The 27,710-nt window shown below is 43.5% G+C and overlaps 3 protein-coding genes across 15 annotated transcripts in view; 2 read left to right on the top strand and 1 right to left on the bottom strand.

Annotated features, from left to right (window-relative positions):
- bcl2l1 (BCL2 like 1) overlaps positions 1-4,237 on the bottom strand; it is a 30,866-nt gene extending 26,629 nt beyond the window's left edge. For 2 of the 7 annotated variants that reach the window (XM_066702236.1, XM_066702243.1), the window contains exons 1-3: positions 3,714-3,850; positions 2,984-3,019; positions 324-1,007 (exon numbers count right to left, since the gene is read on the bottom strand). In XM_066702236.1, the coding sequence (XP_066558333.1) occupies positions 324-854 (531 nt within the window). In that variant the 5' untranslated portion in view covers positions 855-1,007; positions 2,984-3,019; positions 3,714-3,850. Of the gene's footprint in view, positions 1-323; positions 1,008-1,992; positions 2,131-2,983; positions 3,145-3,713; positions 3,851-4,190 lie in introns of those variants that run through there. The other 5 variants (XM_066702241.1, XM_066702238.1, XM_066702239.1 and 2 more) reach the window with 5 other exon arrangements.
- Positions 4,238-5,426: 1,189 nt separating this feature from the next.
- On the top strand, positions 5,427-12,266 carry tpx2 (TPX2 microtubule nucleation factor). 3 transcript variants are annotated; one of them, XM_066702234.1, is made up of 18 exons: positions 5,427-5,648; positions 6,286-6,426; positions 6,633-6,779; positions 6,914-7,040; positions 7,234-7,371; positions 7,676-7,732; positions 7,896-8,012; positions 8,367-8,497; positions 8,625-8,782; positions 8,888-9,056; positions 9,250-9,388; positions 9,495-9,711; positions 9,900-9,995; positions 10,073-10,246; positions 10,586-10,732; positions 10,852-10,963; positions 11,183-11,349; positions 11,608-12,266. In XM_066702234.1, exons 2-18 carry the CDS (start codon positions 6,318-6,320, stop codon positions 11,716-11,718), a joined length of 2,316 nt encoding a protein of 771 aa, XP_066558331.1. In that variant the 5' UTR covers positions 5,427-5,648; positions 6,286-6,317; the 3' UTR covers positions 11,719-12,266. The 3 variants fall into 3 exon arrangements, with proteins under 3 accessions (XP_066558331.1, XP_066558330.1, XP_066558332.1); XM_066702233.1 differs by having other exon boundaries at positions 5,429-5,648; positions 11,162-11,349; XM_066702235.1 differs by lacking the exon at positions 7,676-7,732 and having other exon boundaries at positions 5,440-5,648; positions 11,162-11,349.
- Positions 12,267-13,772: 1,506 nt separating this feature from the next.
- On the top strand, positions 13,773-27,476 carry LOC136748476 (myosin light chain kinase 2, skeletal/cardiac muscle). Of its 5 annotated transcripts, none has more exons than XM_066702231.1 (14): positions 13,773-13,851; positions 14,858-15,381; positions 16,170-16,239; positions 16,784-17,369; positions 17,454-17,773; positions 19,295-19,400; positions 19,534-19,627; positions 19,961-20,070; positions 21,268-21,409; positions 23,421-23,491; positions 24,157-24,285; positions 24,679-24,831; positions 25,239-25,371; positions 26,062-27,476. In XM_066702231.1, exons 2-14 carry the CDS (start codon positions 14,965-14,967, stop codon positions 26,140-26,142), a joined length of 2,412 nt encoding a protein of 803 aa, XP_066558328.1. In that variant the 5' UTR covers positions 13,773-13,851; positions 14,858-14,964; the 3' UTR covers positions 26,143-27,476. The 5 variants fall into 5 exon arrangements, with proteins under 5 accessions (XP_066558328.1, XP_066558329.1, XP_066558326.1 ...); XM_066702229.1 differs by lacking the exon at positions 13,773-13,851 and adding an exon at positions 13,868-14,246 and having other exon boundaries at positions 16,784-17,336; XM_066702228.1 differs by lacking the exon at positions 13,773-13,851 and adding an exon at positions 13,869-14,246.
- Positions 27,477-27,710: the final 234 nt, after the last annotated feature.

The following is a 27,710-nucleotide window of genomic DNA, read 5'->3' as shown; positions in this document are numbered from 1 at the left end:
CTCACTGTCTGAACAAGAGCAGAAGTGCAAAGTTGCTAATATTGATAGAGAGAAATAAGAGGAGTATCAGAGGAGATGTCTTGTGTGCGTGCATAAGAGCCCTACATATGCATGTGTACACAGAGAGAAGTGATTGAACCCTCGATTTATGTGGATCAACCGACTCTCCACTCGCATGAATATATTGCATCTTTACACGAACGAGCAATACAATAATACAGCAATGTCCCGCCAGCCCAACCCACCCCTCTATGTACAGAGACTCCTAGAAGTGGAGCCCACACCGCCCCATAGGAAGACAAGAGCACCTCGACTGCACTCACCCATCCTCCTTGCCTCTGTATCCAGGGCTGTATGTTGTTGTCCAGGTAGACGGTCATCCAGTCTACTATGCGGCCCACCAATGGGCTCATCTCCTTCTCCACACACTCCACGCACAGCGCCCCACCGAAGGCAAACAGCCCCACGATGCGGCCCCAGTTCACACCGTCCCGGAACACCTCGTTCATGACGTTCTCGAAGCTCTGGTAGGCCGTGCCGGGGGTGATGTGCAGCTGCGAGGAGAGGTCGCTGAAGGCCCTGCCATACCGGAGCTCGAACTCGTTGGCCGAATCCCGCAGCGCCTCCTTGACGGCCTCGATGCCCTGGGAGGGCATGTCCGACATCGGGCTGCTCCCGCCACTCGTCCCGTTCACAGAGCCGTTGATGTGGGCCTCGTCCCGGGGTGTCTCTGGCTCTGAAACCCCGGTGCCGTCATTCCTCCTCTCCAGGCTCAGCTGGTCACACGAGTAGTTCTTCTGTGAGAGTTTATAGCGGATATAAGAGACCACCAGTTCTCTGTTGCTGTAGGACATCTTCTCTCTTGTCGTCGTTTCCCTTATGCTTCCCAGAAACCCATTCTGCAGACGATACTGGAGTTCACTTGGTGGGATGCTGTGATTTAATGATTGCTGCGTCTTGTTTTGTTGCCTTTATTTTGTGTTCCTTAGCCGGTCAACGTTTTTTCCCTTTGAAAGGAAGAAAATTAAAGCATTTTTTTCCCCACCTAGTACTCCAATAGAACTTGCCATGAAGTGACTTGATGAATAAAACATGTTTTCCCATTAACAGGAGCTTAAAAAAAGGCCAGATGGTTACAACTTTATTTCCTGCATCATTAAACAGCAGACTATGGAAAGAGGACTTTCATGATTGACTTGGTCAGACGGATGAGAACTATCTCCGTGTGCCCTTTTGAGAGGGATTTGTTTCGAGTTGTGCGAGAGAATTAAAATGACTCGGGGTCCAAATCAATTATTGAGCAGTAATGTGCCAAGCAGAGGCAGAAGTGTGATGGTATGACTCTGTCCATCTTAGCACCGCACAGCCAACATCTGCTGAGGAACCATCTTCCATACAATTACTGCTCTCCGAGAAGGGCAGAAATTGAGGACTCTCATACTAACCAAACCCAGCTGTACATCTCTCCTTATCAGAGCACCAGCCAAGACCATACAAAGGTGTGAATTACAAGCCAACACCAGAGAGAGTCAAACCGCCACAGCTCTGCCATGACTGGCCAATCACCACTAGTGGAAGACCAGGGTAACAGATCTCGGTCAATGTGTCAGTGTAGAATCCCCCCTCACAGATGCTGTGCCAGGAATGGGCTCTAATCTCATTTATTGTTCTTAAAAGCACTAATGCAAAGGGCAGCACAGTCACTATGTAACCCCTCGTAGATTATCAATGCTATGAATGTGAACAGAATAAACAGCAAACTTGTAGACTGATTTACTTCATATCGCTCTTTTAACAGTTAGGTCCATAAATTTGGATAGTGACACAACTGTCATAATTTTGGCTCTGTATGCCACCACAATGGATTTGAAAGGAATCAATCAAGATGTGCTGCTAGTGCAGACTTTCATCTTTAATTTCAAGATATTTTAGGGGCTCAAAAGTATTTGGACAAACTAACATAATCATGAATTAAATTGTGAGTTTCAATACTTGGTTGCAAATCCTTTGCAGTCAATGACTGCCTGAAGTCTGGAGCCCATAGACATCAGCAGATGCTGGGTTTCTTCCCTGGTGATGCTCTGCCAGGCCTGCACTGCAGCTGTCTTTAGTTCCTGCTTGTTCCTTTGCCTTCATCAAAAAAAATGACAATTGTGTCAATTTCCAAATATTTATGGACCTAACTGTATGCATCTCCATATTTGAATGTAATCTATATGCCACATACTATACCACACCGTTCACAAGTCTTATGGATGTTTTCTTCTAATATATTATAAGAAAGATAAAAGGTATATATACACCAAATGTTAACTTGGTAAAATAGAATGGTTTTAGATCAATTTAAAGTTGCAAAAGAGCTAAAAAATGAATACATTAAAAACCATGGCATAGATCATACCCACAAACGAGGGGAATATTAGACCAGGTTTGCTTGTCCCAAATCTGTTTGATAAAAGTGAAAATGTCCACCGGCTAAATGTTCCTTAAAAGTGGCACAAAGCTTTATTCCTCTGCCAGTGTTACTGAATGCCTGACTGACAACGTTACAAACGACATGTATACAGATCACACGAATGAATGGGGCAGGAAGGAGCAGCCCTGCCGTGTTTAAAGTGCGGCTGTCATTAACACACACACAACACCGCACAGAAACAAAGACGCCGCAGAAAAGCACGACACGGTTATAACCAAGGAATGGAAACATCAGCCACCTGGACTGCATTTCTGAAATGCCATCCTGGCTACAAAATCAAACGGCAATACAGTCAAATAACAATAGCAATAGCAATATTACGATATAACCCATCTGTGTGCTTTGTGATCTCTAAAGAGCTAGCTCCAGCAAGGTAAACACAAGTACAACTGGGCAAACGGCAGGTCCTCAACATGCACTTTGTATTGCGCTGGGGTTACAGGTATCACCTTCACATCGCACTGCTGCCCACACGCCCACCACCGCCTCGCTTCATTGAATACTTACTGCTCTGTGAAGGTGCCTCCTGCCGTTCAGCACAATCTGTCAAATCCAGGAGACAAAAAGAGAGAAATATCCTATTAGGTGCGTCTTCACCGACCTCTGCTCCCTCCGCTTTGATAGGATCTGCTTAAATAACGTAAAGCGCCGAATACACGCGCACCCCTTACATGGATAGGCTGCACGTCACTACCGTAAAGCGCGCAGTAAACGCGCACGCCGCGCTGCGAGGCAAGACGACCTACGCAGACTGGCATCCAAAGTCGAAAAGAAGTGCGTCGCTCAAAATTGAAAGTAAACTCGCACCGCGCTAGATAAACGAGCGGTGTGTACGACGGCACCGCCGTCTCGTCGTTAGCCCCGACTCACTTTATTGTGGATCGGCTCAAGCCTGCATGCAGCGCTGGATCATTTCATTCTGCATATCAATCACAATACGCGCATTGTAATGTAAACACTGCGTTACTAACAGCCGCATGGGAGCGATCGACACGACCCCGTACACAACCGACACCACGCAGAGCTACACCGTGAACCACCCTCTTTAATATGAGGATGTTTGCGACCGTGTGCACCTGAAACAACACACTAACAGTGTCAGGATTTCCTCGCTAGGCATCCATTTCAACCTGCACGTCAACACAGGCGTACAGTCACTACGAGCTACTCCATGCATGCACCATACACCGCCCTCTCCGTGCAAACGTCGCGGCACCGTTGCGCTAGCGGTACTTACGTCTTTCTTTTTAAAAACGACTGTTTTTAGCAACCACGGTCGCTCCCTACTGTACAGGCTGATCTGGCTATGTCAATATCGGAGTCCGACATTTCTACCACCCTGGACAGAGCCATCAACCGCACACTGCGCTCCTATTGGCTGGATCGGCGCACACACCCGGATGTCCCGCCTCCTGCTGAATGTCGACCAACCGAACGTCTAAGAAACCGGAAGGGTAATCTGCACGTATGTTAGCACGCTGTAGAAGTTGCATTGCTTTCTGCGTGTAATTGGCATTTAAATCGAGTTTCCTTGTTAATAATATTAGTGATAATAATAATATTAGTACCGCATTGAACTACAACCCTTCATTTGCACTCTGATTCAGAGTAGTTACAAAGTAGCTGCAGAATGGCTGTTAAAGCTATAGTTGAGATATTAATAGTAATAAAACTAATACATTTTACCTGTCTTAAGCTAGTAAACAACACATACCGTGTCTATCCAGGGGGTTGTCTGACGCACTGGATGATCTGCAGTATTGATCGGCTACATGTCAAGTGTCTCTCTATGGTAACCTTTGTTGAGTAGTTCTGGAAACCCTGACTTTACCTGTTAATAAACAGCGCCGCCTAGTGGTCACGGAGGACATAGCCAGGTGCCGGTGTAGTACTAATATGTTCCTGTCCTTGTTTACAATAACAGTGACTCAAAGTTATAGTTAGTTTTGTCGTCACATATAATAGTTTTTATTTGAATGTTATGTTGGTGTTAGGCTAATTGATTGAAAATCCTGTATTGACGGAAGATGTGGATGTTTAACAGATAGGTTAAGGTATTGATCTAATGGTTGCATTTATCTGGTTTCGAGAGCATTCAGAAGATCTGTTTAGCAAAATACTGTTTTTATATTATTTTACATTGTCATGCAAATAACACATTTTCATTCTCATGATTCAAATATTACAACTTAGATTCTAATAAAAACAAGTCACGCAATACAATCCTGAAATCTAATCACAACCAAACAAAGGGAAACGGTCCATTTTAAAATGAAGAAACAATACATTCATTTAAACACACAAATCAACATTTCACATCAGTGCAGTTGCAAAAATGCCAAGTCTCTCATTTGTGCACCGGACTACAGAATCACAGACCACAATAAAGATTTTGATATTATTTGGATGCCTAATTATGTGTTAGGGATGTTTAAGTGATGTGTCATGTTCTTTTATTTGATATTGTATATATGTGTGTGTATGAAATAAAGGGTTGCATACAAATGTGTGCACAGTGTTTATGCCAAACTGGCCTTTCAGAATTGATGTCATCTCTATCAGTCGTATTGGGAGTATTTTAAATGAATAAAGTTTACACTGACAGACAGACCTTTCATAATTGTTTACATGTAGGTACACATTTGCCTATGAGTCTATTTTATATATGCATACATATACAAATAAAATAACACGTTTTGTTTTTAGGGTTTCAATCCATGAAACAAACGAGCTGGCGTACATAAAACGAGGACAAGTTTTTAACAAGTTTTTAACAAGTTTTAAAACACAAACATGCATTTTTAAAACCTTTCGGTCTCTGTTAAAGGTTATGGGTGTTGTAGTCTGTTTGCCGGCTCAATTTCCTTAAGGAGTGTTCAGAGTGGGAAATGAAAAACAACATATCCCATGAGCCTATGCGTTCGTGACAGAGGCACGGTAGAATTCGCGCCACACCAATCAGGAAGCACCGAATCCGGAAGCGCACGGCGATTGGCTGATTTGGAGACGGGATACTTTCAAATGATAACGGCGGCAGAGACGTCTGTCCGGACAGAGAGGCGTCGTGTGCGGAGGGGAGAGTCGCAGAGGCAACGTCTTTACAGTTGGATACGAAAGAAAAGAAACGATCTCGCACTGAAGCACAGTCTCCGAAAGCGCCACGACTGACGAGGTACTCCTTCAAATCGGGCAGTTGTGTATTTGGAGGCTTTTAAAGAGAAGTGGCCCTGGGTTGTGTTGTGCGGCCCGGCCCTCTGGTGCAGCCTGACGTGTGGTTTGCACTCGGTCTGTTTGATGTGTATTCTCCGTATAATTACAAAGTATACATATACATTTCTACACTTATTTGGTTATTTGTAAATTAAGCTGCTTATACTTCAATTGACTAATCCGAATTACATTTCGTTGTACATAGCAGTTGTAAAAAGCATCATCGATGTGATTGCATTTCAATGTAAGCCTGTATTCATTGCATTTAATCCATTAACACGGTTGCATATTTCTGCCTTCGAGTCTTTCCTGACTAATAAGTAATACAATGACCTGCAATATAACTGGATTGCGGCTTCATTTGGAGGGGAGGACAAGTTTTTCCGGGTTTTTGTGAAATGTTAAGTCTCCGGATGTATGTAGATGCATAGCTCGTTTTTAAACGCCAGCACTGCATTTTTATCACTTGTGTTTGAGTTTGACAAGTCTTATCTTTCGCTGCAAAGTTTAGCAGCCAGCAGCTGTCATGCAAGTCGCAGTGTAATGGGTTTAGAAGTGCATAAACTGTAGGCCCTAATGATTGTCTTGTTGTTAATCAGTCTTTTTAAAGGCTTAGCTGTACGCTGCAGAAATGGACACTCAGCTGGAGACGTCTACAGGGGACTACGAGTTTGATGCACCTTCGGACGTCATGGACTTTAAAACCCTGGATAAAGAGGACAATGCCGATCACTGGTTTGGTTAGACATCACTTTTTTATATATATCTATATTCATTACACCGCAAAAGCATGACCCACTTTAAATGCAGTGTACACTATAATAGTATATGAAGAATTAAAACCGAATTTAATGTCCCTACGTATTTTGCATAGGAACTGAATTGTTGCAATAGACACGGCATTACTTACGTGAAGTTTCACAGTTTTGAAAACGTCTCTTTCTAGATATGGTCGTGGAGCAAGGACCCACCGCAATGGATCAGCTTATAACTCCACTGAAAACTGATAAAACACCCTTTGGAGGACTGGCCAAACCAGATCTTCCCAGAGCTGTGGTTTCCCCCATGATGAAAGCTGAAACTCTTGACACAAGTAAGTTTCTCGCTTGTGTAACTTTGTAAACAAGATGATTGTTTATGCTCTGCCAACACTGCATTTGTAGAAGCATTCGATTATGATGGGATATTGCAGTCCACGTGGCTGACGTGACCTGTTTTGTGTCTTAGATTCCCCCTCTGAGGATGAGCAGCCTTCCACTTCTGTTGCTCCTTCAAATTTGGTGACATCCTGGAGCCACGTGCCTTCTGCAGCCAACCAGCCTCAGAAGAAGGCCCACCCGGCACAGCCCAGGAGGTAGGAGAGCACAAGCTGGGTTTTCAGGTCTTCAGTTTTCCTTTTGTGCTACAAAGGATATTCATGTGTTTGGTCAGGGTGTGGAATTGTGGAGATCTTGATCTAGGCTTTTATCAACCAGCAGCAAAGGTTTTTAATTTCCCTTTTCTGCCTCTTTTTTTTTTTTTTCCTTTTCTTTTCTTCTTGATGTAAGAGTTTCCAAGAGACTGTCAGGTCAGCAAAAGCGGGAAAACCAGCGCAAGACTATGGCCAAAATTCGTGAGGACAGGAGAAGCAATGCACCTGCCGCTGCTGTTCCTGCTGGAATCCCACCGGTTAAAAAAGCAAGGAGGTATGTCGGCTCCCTATGCAAGCTGTGCCCTGCTAAATGTACAATATGAGTACTACCATTGGCAGGTTTTGCAGTATTTCCACATTCTTGGTCAGATATTTCCACATTCAAGGCCTTTCATTGGTCTTTGAAACGCACCTAGTTTTAGTTATAATTTACTCAGTGAGACTCAAGACTGCTTTAGTACGGCTGTATTTATTTAGATGGTGTCCATGTAAAATACACGCACACTAAAATAGTTAAACACTTGTGTACTATTCATGGGTAAAGATTTAGCCTAATAGATTTGCTCAACTTCTGACAGAAATGTAAGTGTAACTTCTCTACCAAGAGCGAGTGCTGCAGTTTGGCGGAATAAAAGGTAATTTAGAAGTTAGTGTTTTTTGTTTTGGTTTGCACATGGTAATGGTGTCTGTGGTGTTGGAGGGTTGCTGCACTCATTTTCCTGTTTTATTGTGTGGTTTTATTAAACATTCTGTGATGGATGTTGTGTGGTGTGGAGTTTAAAGTTTGTATTTAAACAGGAGTGGAAGTCGTGTCCATGCACAGCAGACTGCTACAGAACCCAGCACACAGGCTGATGAGATCCAGTCTCCCAAACAAAAAGGCTATGTTCGATCTACGACTCCAACTGTGCTCAAGTAAGTGTCTGCTGTGACTCAAAATGTTCGGTCAGGCATGCATCTCTCCCCCGCCTGTTTCCACTGTACTTGTGATGCCTAAACCCTGTAATCTATGGTTTTATTGCACAGCTATATTGCATTGGACTTTTTTCTTCTCTGCATTATGTAAATTTTAAGTCCTTCTACATGTTATATTTTGGAGATTAAGTGTTTTGTACATGTGAAGGTACTTGGCAGATGTTTCACACTGCAAGCTCATACTTACTAGAGATCTTGTCATTTGTATACATTTTCAAACTGTGCAATTATAAAGCCACACAATTCCACGTCGCCAAATTCAGAACTTTGCTTGTGGGATTGTCAACCCTGCAGGAGGAGCGTTTCATCGACCAAGGCCAAGAGTTCAGAGCAGCAGGAGATGGACACCATTCAGAGCCTGCAGAAGGAGCTGGCAGAGCATCGCAAGAAGAACGAGACCTCCTACAAGGCGGCTATAGCTGGAAGTAAGTCTCTTTTTGTTTTGCTGTGGCCATGCAATGTGCCGGGCCCGTGTTAAGGTGGTGGTGTGCCAAACAAAGCCACTTCCCCTCCCCACCGAATTAGTTTGACATGTTTGCTTTTGGGTTTCAGGTCAGCCAGCGAAGAAGATTGTTTTACCCCGAACCGTTCCTGTGGACTTCCACTTCTGCACCGATGAAAGAATTAAGCCGCATGCTGACCAGCCCTCTGAGACGAGCTACAAAGAGGTGGATTTCACTTCCCAGCTCCGTAAACACCCGCCTTCTCCGGTACGTGCTCACTGCCTCCTTTTATTGATCTTGTTGCATTTTAATTTGTGTGCTGGAATTTTTATATTTTTCTAACAATATTTTGTGGCAATCTTCTCATTTCAGGCAAAATCTTTAAAAGGCCACACTATTCCTAAGCCTTTCAACTTGTCGTGTGGCACCAAACGCAAGTTTGAGGAATCGACCTATGTGTCTGTGGCACAGCAGGTCGAGCAGTTTCAGAAACGCACTCCTGCCAGGTACCATCTGAGGAGCAGACAGAGGGAAGAGAGAGGTAAAGATCAGGTTTTCTGTAGCATTATACCTACTGCTGTGTGTATTGGAGATTTGCTCCTTCAGAAATTTTACATCTGGGAGAAGTGCTGTACACAGTCACCAAAAGGGGATATTCTACATTTTAGGAGAAATCCAAATGGAAAAGGTAGAATTCTGTTCTGGTTAGTAATCATAGGTGACTTATTTTTCAGGTCCTACACCAGTGAAGAATATTAAATTAAAGATGACCAATCCCAAAACTCCACAGCTCATGACCAGGAAGCGTAGCCGTCCAGTCGCGGTGAAAAGCACAGCTGAGATTGAGGCAGAGGAGCTGGAGAAAATTCAGCAGTATGTCCTGGTTCAGCTTCCTATTGATTTGTGGTTTATGATCTCCTGTGGTGGAAGCTGAGCCCTTTCGTCAGTTCTAATGGACTGTGACCTTTTCCTTTTGCAGGTTCAAATTCAAAGCTCTGGAGCTGAACCGCAAAATACTTGATGGTGGGCTGCTGCCCAAGAAGCCTCCCGTCAAGGAGGTCACACAGGCTGTGGGCTTCAATCTGGAGATCGAGAAGAGGCTGCAGGAGAGGGAGGCCAGCAAGAAGTCCGAAGTGGTGGAGGAGTACACGTTCCACTCTAAGCCACTGCCTGTGAAGATACTGGAGGATGTGGTTGTATGTATTTTTAGTTCTTCATTGCAGATTTTGAAGATAGCTACTGATCATGTAGTTCCTTAACTTATTTCTCTCCTTGGTTTGAGTCTTAAAGCTGTGACCTACATATTGTGCGTTTGTGCTCTGCAAGCTTGAATTCTGCATGTACAAGTCTTCCCATTATTCTAACCCCCTCTCCATGTCAACAGGGTGTGCCTGAGAAGAAGTCCTTGCCTCCCACTGTACCTCAGTCTCCAGCTTTTGCGCTCAAGAATAGAGTCCGCCTTGAGCCTAAGGTGGAGGAGGTAAGCCCTGGTCCTCCTCGCTCTGTTTTTGGATATTTTAGGTCATTGGTGTGTTTCTAATATGCATTTTGTTCCAGGTGAAGGATGCTCCAGTGATCAAAGCAACCCCTATGCCACACTTTGGCCTTCCATTCCAGCCTAAGCCCATAGAAAATAAACAGGTGGAGGTGTGTCCATTCTCATTTGAGGCCCGGGAGAAGGAAAGACAGGCCCTTAAGGAGAAGAGGCTGGAGGAGCTGCGACATGGGGAGGTAATGTGTGCAATTTGCCCAACTTTAGCACTCCAATAACTGTACCAATGGGGGAAGCGCCCATTTTCCATTGGTCTTGGATGGTAATACCAAGTGTGCATAACAGACTGAATACTAAATTGCATTTTAAACTAAGGATTTCCTACTGTTTATTGACTTTTTAAGGATCTAATAAAATATTAAATTCTTCTTCCAAAGCCTCTACCAAGACTTGTAATCTGATCCAGTAACCAACGTCTGTGCAATTCCTTTATCCAGATTCCAAGTCCATTATCTGAAACGTTCACTGGATTTAAATTTGATCATTTGAGGTTAACCTTTTAAACTTTATTTTTCTAGGTCCCTAAATTCAAGGCTCAGCCTCTCCCTGACTTCAATGAAGTCCATTTACCTGAGAAGAAGGTTATCGAACCCACGAAGGCGGAGCCCTTTAAACTCCTCATTGATGAGCGAGGCGCAATGAAGACTGAGCGCTGGGAGCAGATGGTAAGCTTGCCTTCAAGATGGATATTGAACTGTAGCCTCGTAATGTTTCCATGGTTTACAGATTTGTTACTGGAAATGACTGAGATTGACCTGTTCTTGTCTTTCTCCCCCCCACCCAGATGAAAGAGGAGTTGAGGCAGCAGGCAGAAGCTGCATCTTTCAAAGCTCGTCCGAACATTGTCGCCCACAAGGAGCCGTTTGTACCCAAAAAAGAGAATCGCGCTGTTCTAGGTATATTAAGACATTCATGTGTACCCCAAATGGTCACTTGTGTAACAGATCCTGGTTTGATGTGCACTTGCATGAAAGGCTTTTGCAAAGGGTGAATTTGTTTTCTCTGATTTATTAAGGGTGAGGTTTTTCACTGCGCACCTTATTTGCATTATTTCTTCACTCTCCTACACCTTTTTGTTTTCTTTCTGGACTTAGAAGCCCTTTCTAATTCCGTAGTTTCAGAGGGCTTTCAGCTCTCTACAGAGAGACGTGCGAAAGAGCGCATGGAGTTCGACAAAACCATGGCCGAGAAGGAGACCCAGCGGGCAATGAAGGAGGAGGAGATGAGAAGGGATAAAGAAGAGCGTGAGAAGGAGGAGATTGCTAGACTGCGGCAGGATCAGGTAATCCTGGGAGATCTTTCAGATTTGTGTTGTGAAATTGGTCCAATTTAAGCCAGTCGACTCAAGTTTGTCATTTAGAAATCCCTGCTTTTTAGGCTTCTTTCAAGCATGGCATGAGCTGACGTAACTAGTCGAATTTTTATATTAATATTTTATATTCTCTCTCTATTCTTCTATAAAATGTATTTGGTATGAAGTTACACATCCAGACTGGTTCAGTGAGACTTCTAGACCCATTTCAATTCCGTTTTCTTGCAGGTGCACAAGGCTCAGCCTGTGCGGCGATACAAGAAAGTGGATTTGAAGAAAAGCGACGTGATTCTCACAGTCCCCGAGTCTCCCAATTTCTCAGACCGGTTTCGTCTGTGAACAAGCGCTGCATTAATGTCTTGTGCAAATATAGACTGATTTCATTACCCAACCCTCCTCTCTTTATATAAGAGGTGTGGTGATTTTTTTTTTACCCAACTCTAAGGTGATACACTTGTGTCGATTTAAAAAAAGAAGTGTTAATATGAAGTAGTTGCATGTCTCCAGGACACTTCTAAACTCTACCTTACAGGTCCGACACGTCTGGCTGTTCTCTACCTTTCTGCACTGTTCTACAGGCTGTGCTAGAGCATTTAGGAGCTCCTGTGTAGCAAAGTGCATTTTCAAGTTTCAAGAACTCCTCACCTGGGCTGCAGCTGGTCCCGGCATCTTGGCAAACTATTTTCTGCATTTGCTGTTCCATAAATTAATTTTTCATTCTTAAATCTAGACACTGTCCTTTTGCTGTGCTTCTGAATTTTGTACTTTTCAGAAATGTAAATAATGCCTATTACCATGGTTCCTTTTATTTTTCCTTATTACTAGTATGTTTCAATACTATTGTTCCTTTTTGAAGCTGTAATAAAGACTGACTGCTGAAACCTTAATTGCATTTGAGTTGGCTGCTACATATGCAACAGACCTTAAATGGGCTGTGACCAATGAATGTTCTAAAGTAGACCTTGACTCGATGTCGAATATGGGGGGGGAGGCCCTTGGGGGTGTCCAAGGGAATAATGGGTAAACCAGGCTTTGTATACCAAACCAGCAAAACTCGACATGGACAGTTTGGTAGTTCTGGAGCGGAGCGCTGGATCTGGATTAAGGCTCATTGGCGTGCTCTGGAGCTGGAGCTGAGGTCATAGAGCTGCTCCCCATTAAACTCTCCAATATTTTGGGATTTTTTTTTTTTTAATGAACAAAATGTGTAACTTGTGTTGGGTTATAAAATCAGTTATCACCAGCTATTAGTATGCAACACATTTGTAACTAATTCTATGATAACTTCAATTTCTAGTTTTAAGAAGTAATTCCCTAATCTCAAACCACTTGCAGAAGGAGGGAAGTATTTTTAGAGTACACTTAAGTATCTCAATTATTTCACTTTAACCACCTTTTATCATGTCCTTTTATAGCCATCTGTTTGAAATGTCCTGAATTTTGATTGCCAGCGTGTCCAGGTTCCTCTGCACCTGAATTGCCACAGACTTTGATTCTACTATTTTCTACTTTTTCATTACACATGTTGGTTATAAAGATTTAGGTTTTGTACATTTATACAAGTAAATAAAACGGAAGCTTTAAAAAGAGATTTATATATTTATCTTGGAAAAAGTTTAGCAAAGTAGTAACTTAAAAATGAAATGATCCCATCCTAGTTTCCATTTTATTTAATGCAGATCTTTGCGACTACTAACTTAAAGCTAATTGGTTTGCCTCTACACTTCAGCAGTCCTTTCTGAGCAGTTCTCCGCTGCTCTTTGGAAGTCCTTTGGTTGGAGCAGAAGCCAAAAAGTCGTGTCAAAGTCACTGGAATGTTTCTGCATATTTTACACTAGTCCGTGAGATGGTCTGAAAGTTGTCCTTTGTCAAAACCTTTTTAAGTGATTTTTCCAAAATGAATTGGTGTGTTTCCTTCCAAGAATAAAATAAATGAATCTTTCATCTCATGCAGGATAAAAAGAAAACTCCATATATCCCAAGGCTTCCCCTCTACCCAACTTAGACATTACTGCAGATATCTTAGATTTAAATTAAATCCAAATGTAATTTGCTAGATCCAAAACCACTACACAATGGTGATATTTCTATTCAGTATATAATAGCTTGGCAAAATCTGACTTGGTGAAGTGTTTGCTTTTGGCAAGTGTGTTGAATCTGGGCCTCTGTGAATACAGAGATGATTATACTAATATTTAAGTTTTTTTTCCCAAAGCTTTGTGTATTAAAGTCTTAACGGCAGTGTTCTCACAGGTAGGCAATAATTCCCACAGGGAATTCTGTTTTGCACAAGTTACACATGGCTCATGTTCCAGCCAGTTCACAAACAGGACTCATACGGCTCACTAAGTTCTATGTATAGCAGTCTGAGAACAGCTTGTTCCCACTCACAGCTGCTCCCGGACGAAGATAAACATGCCATGCGCCCGCAGCTCCCCTACAATAGGCAATTGATAAAAGAATAGTGGAAAGGTGAGCTTCAAGTTACTGCCCTCTGCTCTGGGCAGCTGTCCTGTTGGACCGGATGCAATTGGCAATATGCCGAAGCATTATTGCTCGTTACGGCTGCCTTCTGTTATTTATTGCTTTGATGTAAACTGGTACATATGTTTTTTTATTTTCCCTTGGATTACCTCCCATGATGTGTTGGTTGAACATTGTTCCTAATGTATGTTTTTTAAAGTTATGTCCAGCTTGTTGGAGAAGGGATGAATTTGCTCTGTGGTTTCAGACCTGCACAGCAGACTTGGGGGAAACTCATTCTCAGGTATTAGTTGAAAACAAGGAAGAAACCAGTTGTAGTGAAGGGAAGGTGGAGAGGTGTGAGCTTGAATGTCTGTTGTGTTTACAGCTCATTTTTATGCAAGGTAAGAATTTTGCAATTAATACAAATAAAATCCTGAGGGTGGGGGTGTGTTATATACAGTATATTGTTATATTATGTGACTGTAATATCACTGCTATTGACATGCATACTTATTTGCATAGTATAATGGACACTAACCTTCCTGTTTGTACACTACTGCTACTACTCAGTTTACAGTGACATACTATCACTTCCATAAAATACCCCTTAACTAAATTGTTACAACTATAACTGCTGAGCCTAATCTACAAAATATGAGTGATCCTACCCTGTATCGTACCATACACCTTCATACATATTCATCAATACTTTATATGCAAGAGGTACCGTCACCAGATGTGTATCTTCATGTGTTTCATGTACTTCTAGTATTTCCATTGGCCTCTGCTGTACTCTGGGAGCGACCGTGTATCCTGCGTTTTCCAAATACACATGGCCCGGCCTATCAAATACCTCTTTTATCAGGCCCTGCCAAAGTGTTGCTCTCCTATATTTGGAGCCCAGCTACAGCTGATAGAGCTGGAATTCAGTGGGGCTCCTATTGTGTGTCGCTCCTGCTGCTCCCCTCGCCACACTACGCTGCCATCGCTGCTTTATTGATGTAACCGACAGGTGACTCAAGATTCCAACCACCCGGCTACTTTAATGTTAGGCGGACGGGACGGGCAGGCAGGGGAAGGGAAGGAAGGGAAGGAAGGAGAGATGTGCACCCCTCTGCCATGGGGACTGTGAAGAAACTGCCACCCCCCAGCTTGACACAGATGCCCAGAATGGACCTCGCTGTGATGGAGGTCAAGCTAGACTGCCTGGGCCGCAAGGTGGACCGGCTGCTGGCTGGGCAGGAGCGGGTGCCGAGAGACGCCCCACCGCAGGGCTGTTGTGGGGGGCAGCTGCTGTCTTGCGATGTGACGGCCACCCTCTCTGCTGTGACTGCCCACTGTGAGCAGCAGAGTCAGCGGCTGGAGACTCTGGAGGTGCTGGTCCAGGGCGTGCAGACCACCCTGGGGCTGCTGCTGGAACTGCAAGGGGCAAAGGCGGTCGACAAGGCTTCCTACACAGAGCAGAAAGAACACAGCCGGTCTGTAGGGAGCTGTGTAGCTGGGCTTACACAACTAAGAGGAGATCCCAGTGAAAAGGTACTCTCTACTTTTCTTTGACAGTTTTGATTGTGTCAGTGTAAAAGTACATATTTACTCTTTCTTTCGAGCCCTCCCTGTCTTTGTTTCTTTCATTAATCCAGCTGTGGGGATTTGTTTGGGAACATTCTGAATTGTTCAGTAACTTTCTGCTGTGTCATGTGTTCACTATGAAATGTACTTATTAGTGCCATCTACTGATGCCATTTTGAAGAAGCAATTATGCACTGTAGGGCTCTTCTCATTGTGTGGCTGGGTCCTCTGTATGGATTATCCCTATCATTAAATTAGGGCACACATGTTATTACAGGGTATGCTATTAACTCTTACTGGTGGCGAGTTGTACAATAACCTGCTGTACACAAGTTGCCTAGCATGATAAACACTTTGTAAAGTATATTTTACGGTAAATGCAAGAACACACAGCAGCACAAGAAACAAGAGTAATTTAATTTAATTATATTTGAACCAAATGTTTTTCAAACAGAAAATGATAACAGAAAACAATATTTGTTGATCTTCAGTTCCAAATGAAAGAACAATATACATATATAGTAAATAATACACAAATTAAAAATATACACACACACACACACACAGAAACAAGTTAAATAAGTGAAATAATCTTTTTTTATGGTCATGACAAGTGAAGATCCAAAGACCATTACAATACCAGAGACAACCAAAATATTTATATTTGATTGATTATTGGCAACAGTTACCAGCATATGAATGAATATGAATTGTTTCTGTCTCCTGTTTTGATTTTACTTTTTCTTTCTCTTTAGAAACGAGTTATCAGTGGTGACCTGACAAGCAATCAGTGCTCAAAGAGTCTGAATTCAGTTCAAGTGACAGGTAGCTTAATGGACATTTCGAGATGTGCACAAAGCTATGTGGTCCCATCCCCCGTTCCTACCCTCCCTGGCAATGTATTGCTTCTATATTTATCAGCTGCTTTGGAAAAAGCTTTGCCTTTGCCAAGGCCAATCAGACAAAGAAAACAGCAGGAATAATATCCTTCCCTCTGAGTGCTTTTAGCTGTTCTGACACTACAAGGCCATTCTAAAATCAATGGCAGAAAATGAATGATGGTTTTAATGATGTATTGTACTATGATGGAGGGCAAGCATTATGAAAAACCACAGATTTGTATTCTTATGAAAATACACAATAAAGAGATGTCTCAATAGTTGTAATGAAATCATTATTGTTATACAACGTAAAAGCATTTTATTGCTTAATTACACAGAGCGAGGCTTTCTAATTGTTAGTTTCAATACTACAGCTGAATTATAATCATGTTGTTTGAAGGTTGTGTTGGGGAGTACTGGTCTAGAAGTTATATTTTCCTCTCTAACTACGTGCATTATTCCGCTCCTTTGCTCCTTGCCCCCTGCAGGGCCCCCAGTGCTGATGAAGGAGAGTGGGATAATGCACGAGACTGCCAGCCCTCAGGTTAGTGATGAGAGGGCTCGGGCCCCAGCCTCAGCAGAAGAACTGGTTTTCCAGAAAGGGGCGGCCCACAGTACATCACAGCGGGGCCCCCCATCCCCCGGGAGCCTTCTGACTCTGCTGCCCAGAGAGGATACCGTGGCAAAAACGGCTATAGGAAAACTATCCCAGATGACAAGTGAACACTCAGCAGCATACGATGTTTCAGTGACAGAGGGGAGTAAAAATAAGGAGATGACAAACCAAGACAGAGCCAGCGGAGTCTGGGACAAAGGGGAGGAGGCAGCTGCAGGTGGCGCAGCTGTTCAAACGGAGGCCCAGGAGAGAGTGGAAGTGGAGAAGGACATTTGTTGGCACACCGAGGAGATAAAAGGGCAAGCGCCCGTGGATGTGACACACACCGCCAGTCCCAACCCAGACGTCGGAGAGATGGCGCTTTCCGTCAGGCCAGGGGAGAAGTCGTTTCTTGGACCATCTCTGACACCTGGCCCCGCTCTCAGGCATGTTCACAGCTGCCCCGAGTCCTTGCATAGGTACAGTACTGAGCACTGCCTGCTGGGGTTCGGGGCAAAGGCAGGGGGCACACCACAGCCCCTCTAATGATTCTCTCCCTGCAGCTGTGGAACTGGACCGGTGGAGCCCGTGGAAGGTGGTGGCGCGAGCGCAGAGGAATCGAACACGGCTCCTGCTGCCACTGCCCTGAAGAGGAGCCAGGCGCTGGTTGCCATGGACACATCAGCCGAGCCGGTGCCCGGGAGCAGTGCCCCACCTGGGAAGACTGGGACTGCCACAGACTGCTTGGACAGCGGAGGAGCTGCAGGCGCCAGCACCGAGCAGAGACACCCCTCCCTCATTCAGATCCGGGTCAGTCCAGCGGAGAGGGGCTCAGACACCGTCGACCAGAAGTGCCCCCCTAAAACATGTTTGAAAATCATAGGTACGGCTTGTTTCCAAATTGTGGGTTCTATTATTTTGTTGTCGATATTATTATCAATAATGTTGCTGTGGTTGCTGTGGTCCTCATATCATTCTAGGCTACATATCAGACTCGGCTACATCAGACCAATTCTAAATATGACAGAGAAATAAAACAGGCTGAAACGATGCAGTATCGCCTGCCATCAAACAATGAAATGTATCCCTTTACTGCAAAAGGCATGAATTTGATTGGTGAAGTCTGCCCTTTGGAAAACTGCATTCCGAGTCCAAAAGCATGCTAGGTATCCTCCAGCTGATGGGCAGCCCCACTGGAAACAATCCATGGTCTGACTAATCCGGCTGGTGCTGGAGTCCATGTAAGGTATCCTTCTCTGGATCTCCGCCAGATGTTTTATGTGGCCGAAATAGCAACACAGGCGTTCTTTGGAAAACTGGACTTCACCAGAGACCAGTATGTTGCAGGGGAATCTCATCAGGTTTAGTGTCTGTCCATAAACTACAAGGTAGAAAACAAAGGCCGAACCAAAAAATAAGGCTTATGGACAAACTGTTTCGGAGTGTCATCTATTTATCATACACCGATCAGCCATAACATTATGACCACCTGCCTAATATTGTGTAGGTCCCCCTTTTGCCGCCAAAACAGCCCTGACCCGTCGAGGCATGGACTCCACTAGACATCTGAAGGTGTGCTGTGGTATCTGCCACGTTAGCAGCCGATCCTTTAAGTCCTGTAAGTTGCGAGATCCATGGATCGGACTTGTTTGTCCAGCACATCCCACAGATGCTCGACTGGATTGAGATCTGGGGAATTTGGAGGGCAAGTCAACACCTTGAGCTCATGATTCATCAGACCAGGCAACCTTCTTCCATTGCTCCGTGGTCCAGTTCTGATGCTCATGTGCCCATTGTAGTCGCTTTCGTCAGTGGACAGGGGTCAGCATGGGCACCCTGACTGGTCTGCAGCTGCGCAGCCCCATACGCAACAAACTGCGATGCACTGTGTCTTCTGACACCTTTCTATCAGAACCAGCAATTTGAGCTACAGTAGCTCATCTGTTGGATCAGACCACACGGGCCAGCCTTCGTTCCCCACGTGTATCAATGAGCCTTGGCCGCCCATGACCCTGTCTCTAGTTCATCGCTTTTCCTTCCTTGGACCACTTTTGCTAGGTACTGACCACTGCAGACCGGGAACACCCCACAAGAGCTGCAGTTTTGGAGATGCTCTGACCCAGTCGTCTAGCCATCACAATTTGTCCCTTGTCAAAGTCGCTCAGATCCTTACGCTGCCCATTTTTCCTGCTTCTAACAGATCAACTTTGAGGACAAAATGTTAATTTGCTGCCTAATATATCCCACCCACTGACAGGTGCCATGATAACGAGATTATCAGTGTTATTCACTTCACCTGTCAGTGGTCATAATGTTATGGTCAATCTGTGTATAAGTATATTCATAAAAACAAAAGCGACACTTTCCTTGAGCATCCTTAACCTGTGTCTCTCCTGCACCGCAGACGACGCCCCACCCCAGCCCGCACCGTTCCCTCACCGCGTGGTGTCCCTGAGGTCTGCATCCCCTGGTGCTTTATACACGGTCAACACCAAGGAGGTCCTGGGAGGGTAAGCCCAGAGCAGAACAGAACAGCACAGTTATTTTTTTGTTAGTTTGCTTTTTAAATAGAAGAGTAAAAAGGTGTTATGGATTCTGTACATATGATGTGTAACCCATTCCCCCATCATCGTTGTGCCACAGAGGAAGGTTTGGCAGAGTCCACAAATGCACTGAGAAAACATCTGGGCTTAAGCTGGCTGCTAAGATTATCAACGCCCGGACTCCGAAAGAGAAGGTAGAGCTCTTTAGAAGTTATTACCCTTATGCCAGTTTACCCTGCTACATTTCCCATCAGACTGGCTGTTCCATAGTTCGACAGTGTTTCCCAATGCTTTTGACAAGCCTCCACTGTGCTTTACTACACTCTTTACTACACTACACGAATATACCATAGTGAGCATGTTATTCCCTTGGTCCAGTGTGGTAAAGCACAGTGAAGGCTGGTTAAATTAATGAATACCATAGTAAAACTATAGTAAAATTACATTAAGACCATGTTGAATGTAAAGCGTTGGTGTCCTCACTGAGCATCTACATGTGACTTCCTGTCTGTGTGTTGTTCTGACAGGAAATGGTGAGGAATGAAGTCCAGGTGATGAACCAGCTGAGCCACGCCAACATCATCCAGCTTTACGATGCGTTCGACGGCCGCCACGAGCTGGTGCTGGTCATGGAATAGTGAGTATCCAGCGTGTTAGATTTCTGCCATCAGACTCATCTCGAATGAAAGTTGGGATTGAGGAAGGCTGCCACGCATGTCTGACATAAATAATCGTTGCCCTGTTAAGAAAATAAGTAAGTGCACACTCTTAATTGCTCCCATTTAGTTTCAATGATCTACAACTGGTGCTTAATTAAAGATGTAGTAGATGTGGTGATGTGAGGTTAAATGAGTTGCAAACAAATCTCTAATTAACTTTGATTAAATATTCACAGGGATAAAGGTAATTTACAGAAATCCATGTTTTAATTAGCATGCAGAGACAATGTGTTATATATTTGTACATTTCTAAACTAATTAGGTGGGTAGAAAAGAAAAAAACAAAACATAAAAAAGTGTGTGAAATTTAACTTTAGCGAGTTTGTCAAGAATGACAAAAAAACTAAATCTGTAAGACGCATGCTTTTGGTAAATTGTTTTTAACTCCACTCAACAAAGGAAAAGGCAAGGAAATGCATTAATCCTGCACACTTCCTATTTCTGCAGTAGGCAAATGTGATTAAATTAGTGTTTCTGAAGATTATTTTTTATTTTATACTTGGTTAATATTTTATATAATATACTTGACTGTTTTGAGATACGAGATGTAATGCCATGACTCCTGCGATCACCCCCCCGCAGATCGTATACTCTGGACTGGGGAAATTTCATGACCTGCAAATCGACATGTCTGCAGACACACCTTTGAAAGGCAGGAACCTGCCTGTGTACAGATCTGAGCTGCACTCTGTGTTTCCCCACTTCATAGCTGTCCACATCTGGAGGTGAATAACAAAGGTTCCATATCTGACTCTGAACAAGCAGCCAAGCACTGCTTTCCTCAGGGTCAGAAGTCCATTCATCCCTGAGATGCTGTGTCTGCCAGTTTAGGTCCCAAGCAAACACCCAATCAGTTCACAGCACCCCTAAGTGCAACAATAATTTTCTTTCCAAATGTAAGCAATGCTGATCCACACACTTTTAGTGGCGAATAAAATGAACTTGATTGGGCTTTTTAGGGGAAAATGGTGAATAAAACTGACATTCTATCACACCGGCATCAAGAGCTTCCTTTTACTAGTTTGGTGAAAGACACCTGCATAAAGAAGTTGCCTCATCTCACAGGGTCGGGGTGTAAAGCCAGTCTTGTGTCTGTCCCGCTGTCTGACCCTCAGTGTGGATGGTGGGGAGCTCTTTGAGAGAATTGTGGATGACAGCTACCAGCTGACAGAGGTGGACGCCATGGTCTTTGTGAAGCAGATCTGTGAAGGGATCCACTACATGCACCAGATGTATGTCCTGCAACTGGACCTCAAGGTAGGGCAGCCCGCACTCCAGCTTCCCTACATCTGTGTATTGTGTCTCTGACTAGGCTTTGACCTCACAGGAGCTTCATCCACTGAGAAAAGGTTATTTCTCATTGAAATGCCATTCAGATTGTCTTTTCTGTATCCCTGTGTTTATTACCCTTTTTGTCTGTTACAGTGCAAGTTAATTTTTCATCAGCTTTGTGTTGATTCCTTTCAGTTTTGCAGGCATCCGTTTCTGAGCTTGGGATGCTTTGGCTTTATATATATATATATATATACACAGGGTGTATAGACTGTATATATGTATATTCTCATACATACATACAGCAAAATTATCAGTTTCTCTGGTTTTACTGTTTATAGGTATGTTTTTGGGTATACTTAAGATGTTTGTTTTATTCTATAAACTACATTTCTCCCAAATTCCAAATAAAAATATTGTCATTTAGAGCATTTATTTGTAGAAAATGACAACTGATCAAAATAACAAAAAAGATGTGGTGTTGTCAGACCTTGAATAATGCAAAGAAAATAAATTCATATTAATTTTTAAACAACACGATACTAATGTTTTAACTTAGGAAGAGTTTGGAAATCGATATTTGGTGTAATAGCCCTGGTTTTCAATCACAGCTTTCATGCATCTTGGCAAGCTCTCCACCAGTCTTTCACATTGTTGGGTGAATTTATGCCACTCCTGGTGCACAAATTCAAGCAGCTCAGCTTTGTTTGGTGGCTTGTGAACATGAATCTTCCTCTTGATCACATTCCAGAGGTTTTCAATGGGTTTCAGGTCTGGAGATTGGGCTGGACATGACAGGGTCTCGATCTGGTGGTCCTCCATACACACCTTGATTGACCTGGCTGTGTGGCATGGAGCATTGTCCTGCTGGAAAAACCAATCCTCAGAGTTGGGGAACATTGTCAGAGCAAAAGGAAGTTTTCTTCCAGGACAACCTTGTATGTGGCTTGATTCATGTGTCCTTCACAAAGACAATTCTGCCCAATTCTAGCCTTGCTGAAGTACCCCCAAATCATCACCGATACTCAACCAAATTTCACAGTGGTTGTGAAACACTGTGGCTTGTAGGCCTCTCCAGGTCTCCGTCTAACCATTAGATGACCAGGTGTTGGGCAAAGCTGAAAATTGGACTCATCAGAGAAGATGACCTTACTCCAGTCCTCTACGGTCCAATCCTTATGTTTTTTTACAAACCTCAGCCTGGCTCTTCTTTGCTTCTTATTGATGAAGGGCTTTTTTCTAGCTTAGCTCGACTTCAGCCCTGCCCCTAGGAGCCTGTTTCAAACCGTCCTCGCCGTGCACTTCACCCCAGCTGCCGTTTGCCATTCTTTTTGTAGGTCACTTGATGTCCTATGGTTGTTGAGTGACATTCGAATGAGTTGGCGGTCATCCCGGTCAGTGGAGAGTCGTTTTCGCCCTCTGCCGGTCTGTAGCTTTGTTGTCCCCAATGTCTGCTGCTTGACCTAGTTCTTATGAACCGCCGTCTTTGAAATTTTAAGGATGGACGCAACCCGACACACACTGTATCACTCTGCCAGTAAAGCCAGAATTGAACCCTTCTTTTCCTCACTCAAAACTGTCCTTTTCAACTCTTTTGGCATGTACAATAGTTATTTTTTGATTTCAATTACTTTTGAGGTACTACTAGCACTGTTTTTGCCATCCAGCTGGTCCTATTGCAAGAGGATAGTGATGACCACAGCAGTGGTTTTTATACTTTTCCTCGTTTAATAAGATTTGGTTCAGGTGATCACCTAATCACTACCTTATGCAGTAGAATGAGCTGTGCCTGTGTTGGAATTCAACAGACACTGGAATGGAATGGCTGCCATACATGTAGAGATGCTGATTTAAGAAAAATGTGTAGTGGTCTCTTAATTTTTTCCAGAGCTGTATATAATTTTTTACAGGCTCCATCTCACAGACAAAAGTCAATGTGAACACTTTATCTGCAGATACATAAGTATGATGGAACTCTGTCCTTTATCTCCTGCAGCCAGAGAACATCCTGTGTGTGAATCATACCGGACACCAAGTGAAAATTATAGATTTTGGACTGGCAAGGAGGTATGCATCCATTTTCTTCAGTAGAGCAACAGGTTATTATATTTACAAGGAGCATTGAGGTAATATATGAGAGTAATCATGTAGATGTGCTTCCTGCAGATTCCTGTATTTTTGAGCACTGTTTTCTAATGGCTCAGGGGCTATGAAGTACCTATAATTATGTATTTTTTTAAACCATCATGAAGACCCCAACTGCTGACCCAAATCACACACATACTGCTTCTGTAATTGCTTCTTGTACTTTAAAAAGTTTAATATATTAAATTGAGGGTTTTCAACAGTTAATGTATCCAAAGTGTTTTTAATGTATCCCCTGGGTGGAAAATTGAGAAACCCTCCTGTGAGCATCTGCACATGTTAAGTTTACCATAAGCCAATGTCTTTCTTCAGTTGGGGCTTATACTCAAACAATATTCACAATTCATTAACAAACATAATCAAATTCTGCTCTTTTTGGAGAAGGGGCTTGCTGTCTCATTAAGCAATTTCCCAGCCTCTTTACACCATTTACACTTATAAATAAGAACAAGACGAAGGGCTCGACCAAATCAAAAGTTTGTCGTACTGCAAAATGTAATAATGAGCAGCAACCTGGACCCTATCTCTGTCAAATTTATTTTCAGAAGCCACTATCCATTGGTGGTTATGTATTTCCTCTCTTGCAGGTACAAACCCAGAGACAAACTGAGGGTCTCTTTTGGGACCCCAGAGTTCCTGGCCCCTGAAATTGTCAACTTCGATTTTGTGTCTTTCCCCACAGACATGTGGGCCCTGGGAGTGATGTCATACATGCTGTGAGTGCAGCACTCAGTACACAACAGAGGCAATTGTATCTATCGTGCTTAATATATCCAGCATAAATTGACTTGGCACTCTTTTGTTTATTTAAAGCATGACCTTTAATTGGCATGAAATTCCATAGTATGTTTCTGTCACATCAGTCACATCACATTTCACTCCACCCCATAAAATGCCTATTGTGAACTTTAAACTGACTGTCTACAGGCTAGATTGTGTTTATATTCCAGTTAAATAGAGTTTAAATTAAATTGTGGTCTCGTCCTCATGGCCAGGTCATCATTCCCTGAGCCAAGCCAGTCTAGGCCAACTCTTTGGGCTTGCCAGAAGTCTACTTTTTCTGCGGGCAGAGTCTGACTAACCCACTCAACTCTGCCTCCACCCCACAGATTAAGTGGCCTGTCTCCATTCCTGGGGGACGATGACAGCCAGACCCTGAACAACGTGCTTGCAGTGAACTGGTACTTCGAAGAGGAGGCCTTCGAGCACGTCTCTCAGGAGGCCAGGGACTTCATCTCCAACCTGCTCATCAGAGAGAAGAGGTGAGATCAGCGACTCCCCCCACCCGTTCTGCAACAGCTGCCCCTCGGCACCAGCATTGCTCCCTGGGTGACTTTCTCACTGGTCTCAAAGAGCTTACATAGTTCCCCTTACAGAAGCTACATAGAAAGTATTTACTTCCTCAATCTCCCCTTCACCTGAGCCAGGAAATGGACCCTACAGCTCTTATTGGTCGTTTCAATTAATCAACTCCCAGAGCTCTGGGGAAACCTGGTAATTGAAATCAGTTACACGATTGACTTGTTAAATTAAGTAATTAGGATCTCAGGGTGTAAAAAATAATGGCAGTATTGTATTTGGTCTCTAAATAATTATATAGAGATACATATATTGAACTTTTGGTCTTCATCCCACCTCAGCCACTGACCTATTGGCTTTCTCTCGACAGTGGGCGTCTCAGTGCAGCACAGTGCCTTAAACACCCCTGGCTCAACAACATTGCAGAGAAGGCCAAGCACAACAACATCTGCCTGAATTCCCAGGTCCTGCTGAAGAAGTACATGGCCAGGAGACTGTGGAAGGTTGGTCACCTTGGAGGAACTCAAAGAGAAGGGATTCCTCTTAACAGGATCCTTCACCCAACATTTCTTGCTATAGTCATTATTATTATTATTATTATTATTATTATTATTATTATTAGTAGTAGTAGTAGTAGTAGTAGTAGTAGTAGTAGTAGTAGTAGTAGTAGTAGTAGTAGTTGTTGTTGTAGTGTGTGTGTGTGTAACATGCAGAGTGCTCTTCTCTCCCAGAAATTATAATTTTATTATTATTATCACAAGCAGCTGTATAAGCGTCTCAGTGTGAAGAGTGTGTGATGGAGAGTGGCACAACAATGGGTGAATCAGTGGATTGAGACATGCCAGTTATCCCAGAGTACCACAGAAACACCAACACAGGAATGATGCAGAAACAGAGTGACAGGTTCTCGCTTGACTTCGAATCTCAGTTACTCACCTACAGCTGGATGACTCGATCTGTGAAGGTGTAAATGTAGATGTGAAGGGCAAGGCTAAATTGAAACTGACAGACAAATGTTGCACACACACATGCCACTGTAACTCTTCTGACACCCCTTATGGGGAGAGTCTTGCTGTCTGTGTATACAGTATATGAGGGGCATATGTTTTAAATGTGATGTTTGTGTTTCTTTTTTTTCCCTTCCTTTTTTTTGTGTGTGTTTGTTTGTTGTTGGTGGTTTTGCTGCCACACAGAAAAACTACATTGCCATCGCTGCTGCAAACCGGTTTAAGAAAATCAGCAGCTCAGGGTCTCTGACCACGCTGGGGATCTGAGCTCCATGAGCCCAAGACACCTGCAGCAGCGCAGCCATGCGTGGAGACCAGTGCATCCCTGGAACTCATCGATCCTCAGCTCTGGTCCTGGAGACCTACGGCCCCACACTTTCATAGGTCACATTCGGTCTCTCCTAGCTTCAGCCCTAAATAAGGATTTGAATTGGTGCAATTAAACATTCTGGCTCTGCAGTGAACTGCTTCAGGAGTGGCAGGGGGATGCGGGTGGGAGAGATCTCCCGATTCATCACCTCTGGTCCTGGAGAGCTACAGGGGTCTTCTATTTTTTTCACATCTCGGCTGTTAGTGACTTAATAGAAAGACAGACTAAATGGGTCCACTTTACACCTATGGGGCTGTAGAGCTGTTTTTATATATTGACTTCAGTTACATCTTGGTGGCACAAGCTGCTGAGATTCTGTCCACTTTCCCAGTGTTCCCCCAAACTTACAACACAGGCAATTATTCACTTCCATCTGTCCAACTCATATTCTGTCTACATCTGTCTAATTTGCATAGCACAAACCTAACCTTACAGAATAACACCCCCACTCACTCTCACTCTCCACGGATCCCATTGATTTGGTCTTCAGTTACTGGTAAATGATGGAGTTCATTATTCACCTAAGTGGAGCAATGCAATCCTCACTCTGACCACAGGCTCAGACCTGCAAATTCAAAAGGCTAATGATTTGAGACCTGGATGAGTCATTGTAGAGCACAATTGGAATTAAATCAAACAAACAAGAAAAAAAAGAGAATCTAGTGGATGTGTTTACATAAAGATTCACATAAAGAATGCTTCCATAGCAACTGCTCAGAAGACGTGAAGTGGAATTTATATCAGGTGGACATGCCTTATTAGAGATCCATCAAATTAAAAATCAGTGGCTAAAAATACACAGTACTCCTTGGTACAAGAATGTTACTGAGACACTGGCTGGAACCGATACCAGAAGAACCAGTAGCTCCCCTGGCCCAGGGTTCAACTTCCCCAAAATAGGACGATTGCAAAAGAGGACTCTCTCACACTGTGGGCTAGACCATTGCTGGGCCTCCCCCCTGTGCCATGGCACCTCCACAGAGAAGCCAGCTCCTTCATCATTTCTAATTAATTAATTATCTGAAGAGAGATATGTTAATGGATAAGTAGGGCCAAAATGCTTAGGCTAATCCTGTAACCGCCTGTAGTCTGGGATTGGATGTTCTTGCTTTGCATTCATCTTTAATGATTACAGCTCTTCCCATGATTCCTAACCAGAGCAGTTTATGGAACCGCCTTTAACAGCTGAAAGATGTCTTCATAAAAAATAAAAATAAATTATTGGACTTTTTCTTTTGTTTTTATTTTTATTTTAAATGGGTGTCATTTTCCCCCTTTCTGCTTCTGCTTTCTGAAACCTGCTGATGTCAGCATGTGAATTTAGCAGAGGGTTGTGCTTTTAAACCGATACCTGGCATGTCTTTATGAACAGAACTACTAGTTCTGATAACTGATATAAAACTGATTTGTCAGCAAAACCACTGTAAAGATCAAGACCATAGTTCTGCTCATCAGGATCACCTGT

This window comes from Amia ocellicauda, chromosome 4 (assembly GCF_036373705.1).
Source record: "Amia ocellicauda isolate fAmiCal2 chromosome 4, fAmiCal2.hap1, whole genome shotgun sequence".
Classification (NCBI taxonomy): Eukaryota; Metazoa; Chordata; class Actinopteri; order Amiiformes; family Amiidae; genus Amia; species Amia ocellicauda.
This window is presented reverse-complemented; position numbering and strand designations above follow the sequence as displayed.

What these genes read in the sequence shown, in the direction of transcription:
- tpx2 (XM_066702233.1), top strand. Translation starts at nt 6,318, where the DNA reads ATGGACACTCAGCTGGAGACGTCTACAGGGGACTACGAGTTTGATGCA. An exon ending in ACGACTCCAACTGTGCTCAA is followed by an intron (nt 8,013 to 8,366) that starts GTAAGTGTCTGC and finishes TCAACCCTGCAG; the next exon opens with GAGGAGCGTTTCATCGACCA. An exon ending in CAGACAGAGGGAAGAGAGAG is followed by an intron (nt 9,057 to 9,249) that starts GTAAAGATCAGG and finishes CTTATTTTTCAG; the next exon opens with GTCCTACACCAGTGAAGAAT.
- LOC136748476 (XM_066702228.1), top strand. Translation starts at nt 14,018, where the DNA reads ATGATGTGTTGGTTGAACATTGTTCCTAATGTATGTTTTTTAAAGTTA. An exon ending in TCCTGCAACTGGACCTCAAG is followed by an intron (nt 21,410 to 23,420) that starts GTAGGGCAGCCC and finishes TATCTCCTGCAG; the next exon opens with CCAGAGAACATCCTGTGTGT. An exon ending in TGGCCAGGAGACTGTGGAAG is followed by an intron (nt 25,372 to 26,061) that starts GTTGGTCACCTT and finishes GCTGCCACACAG; the next exon opens with AAAAACTACATTGCCATCGC.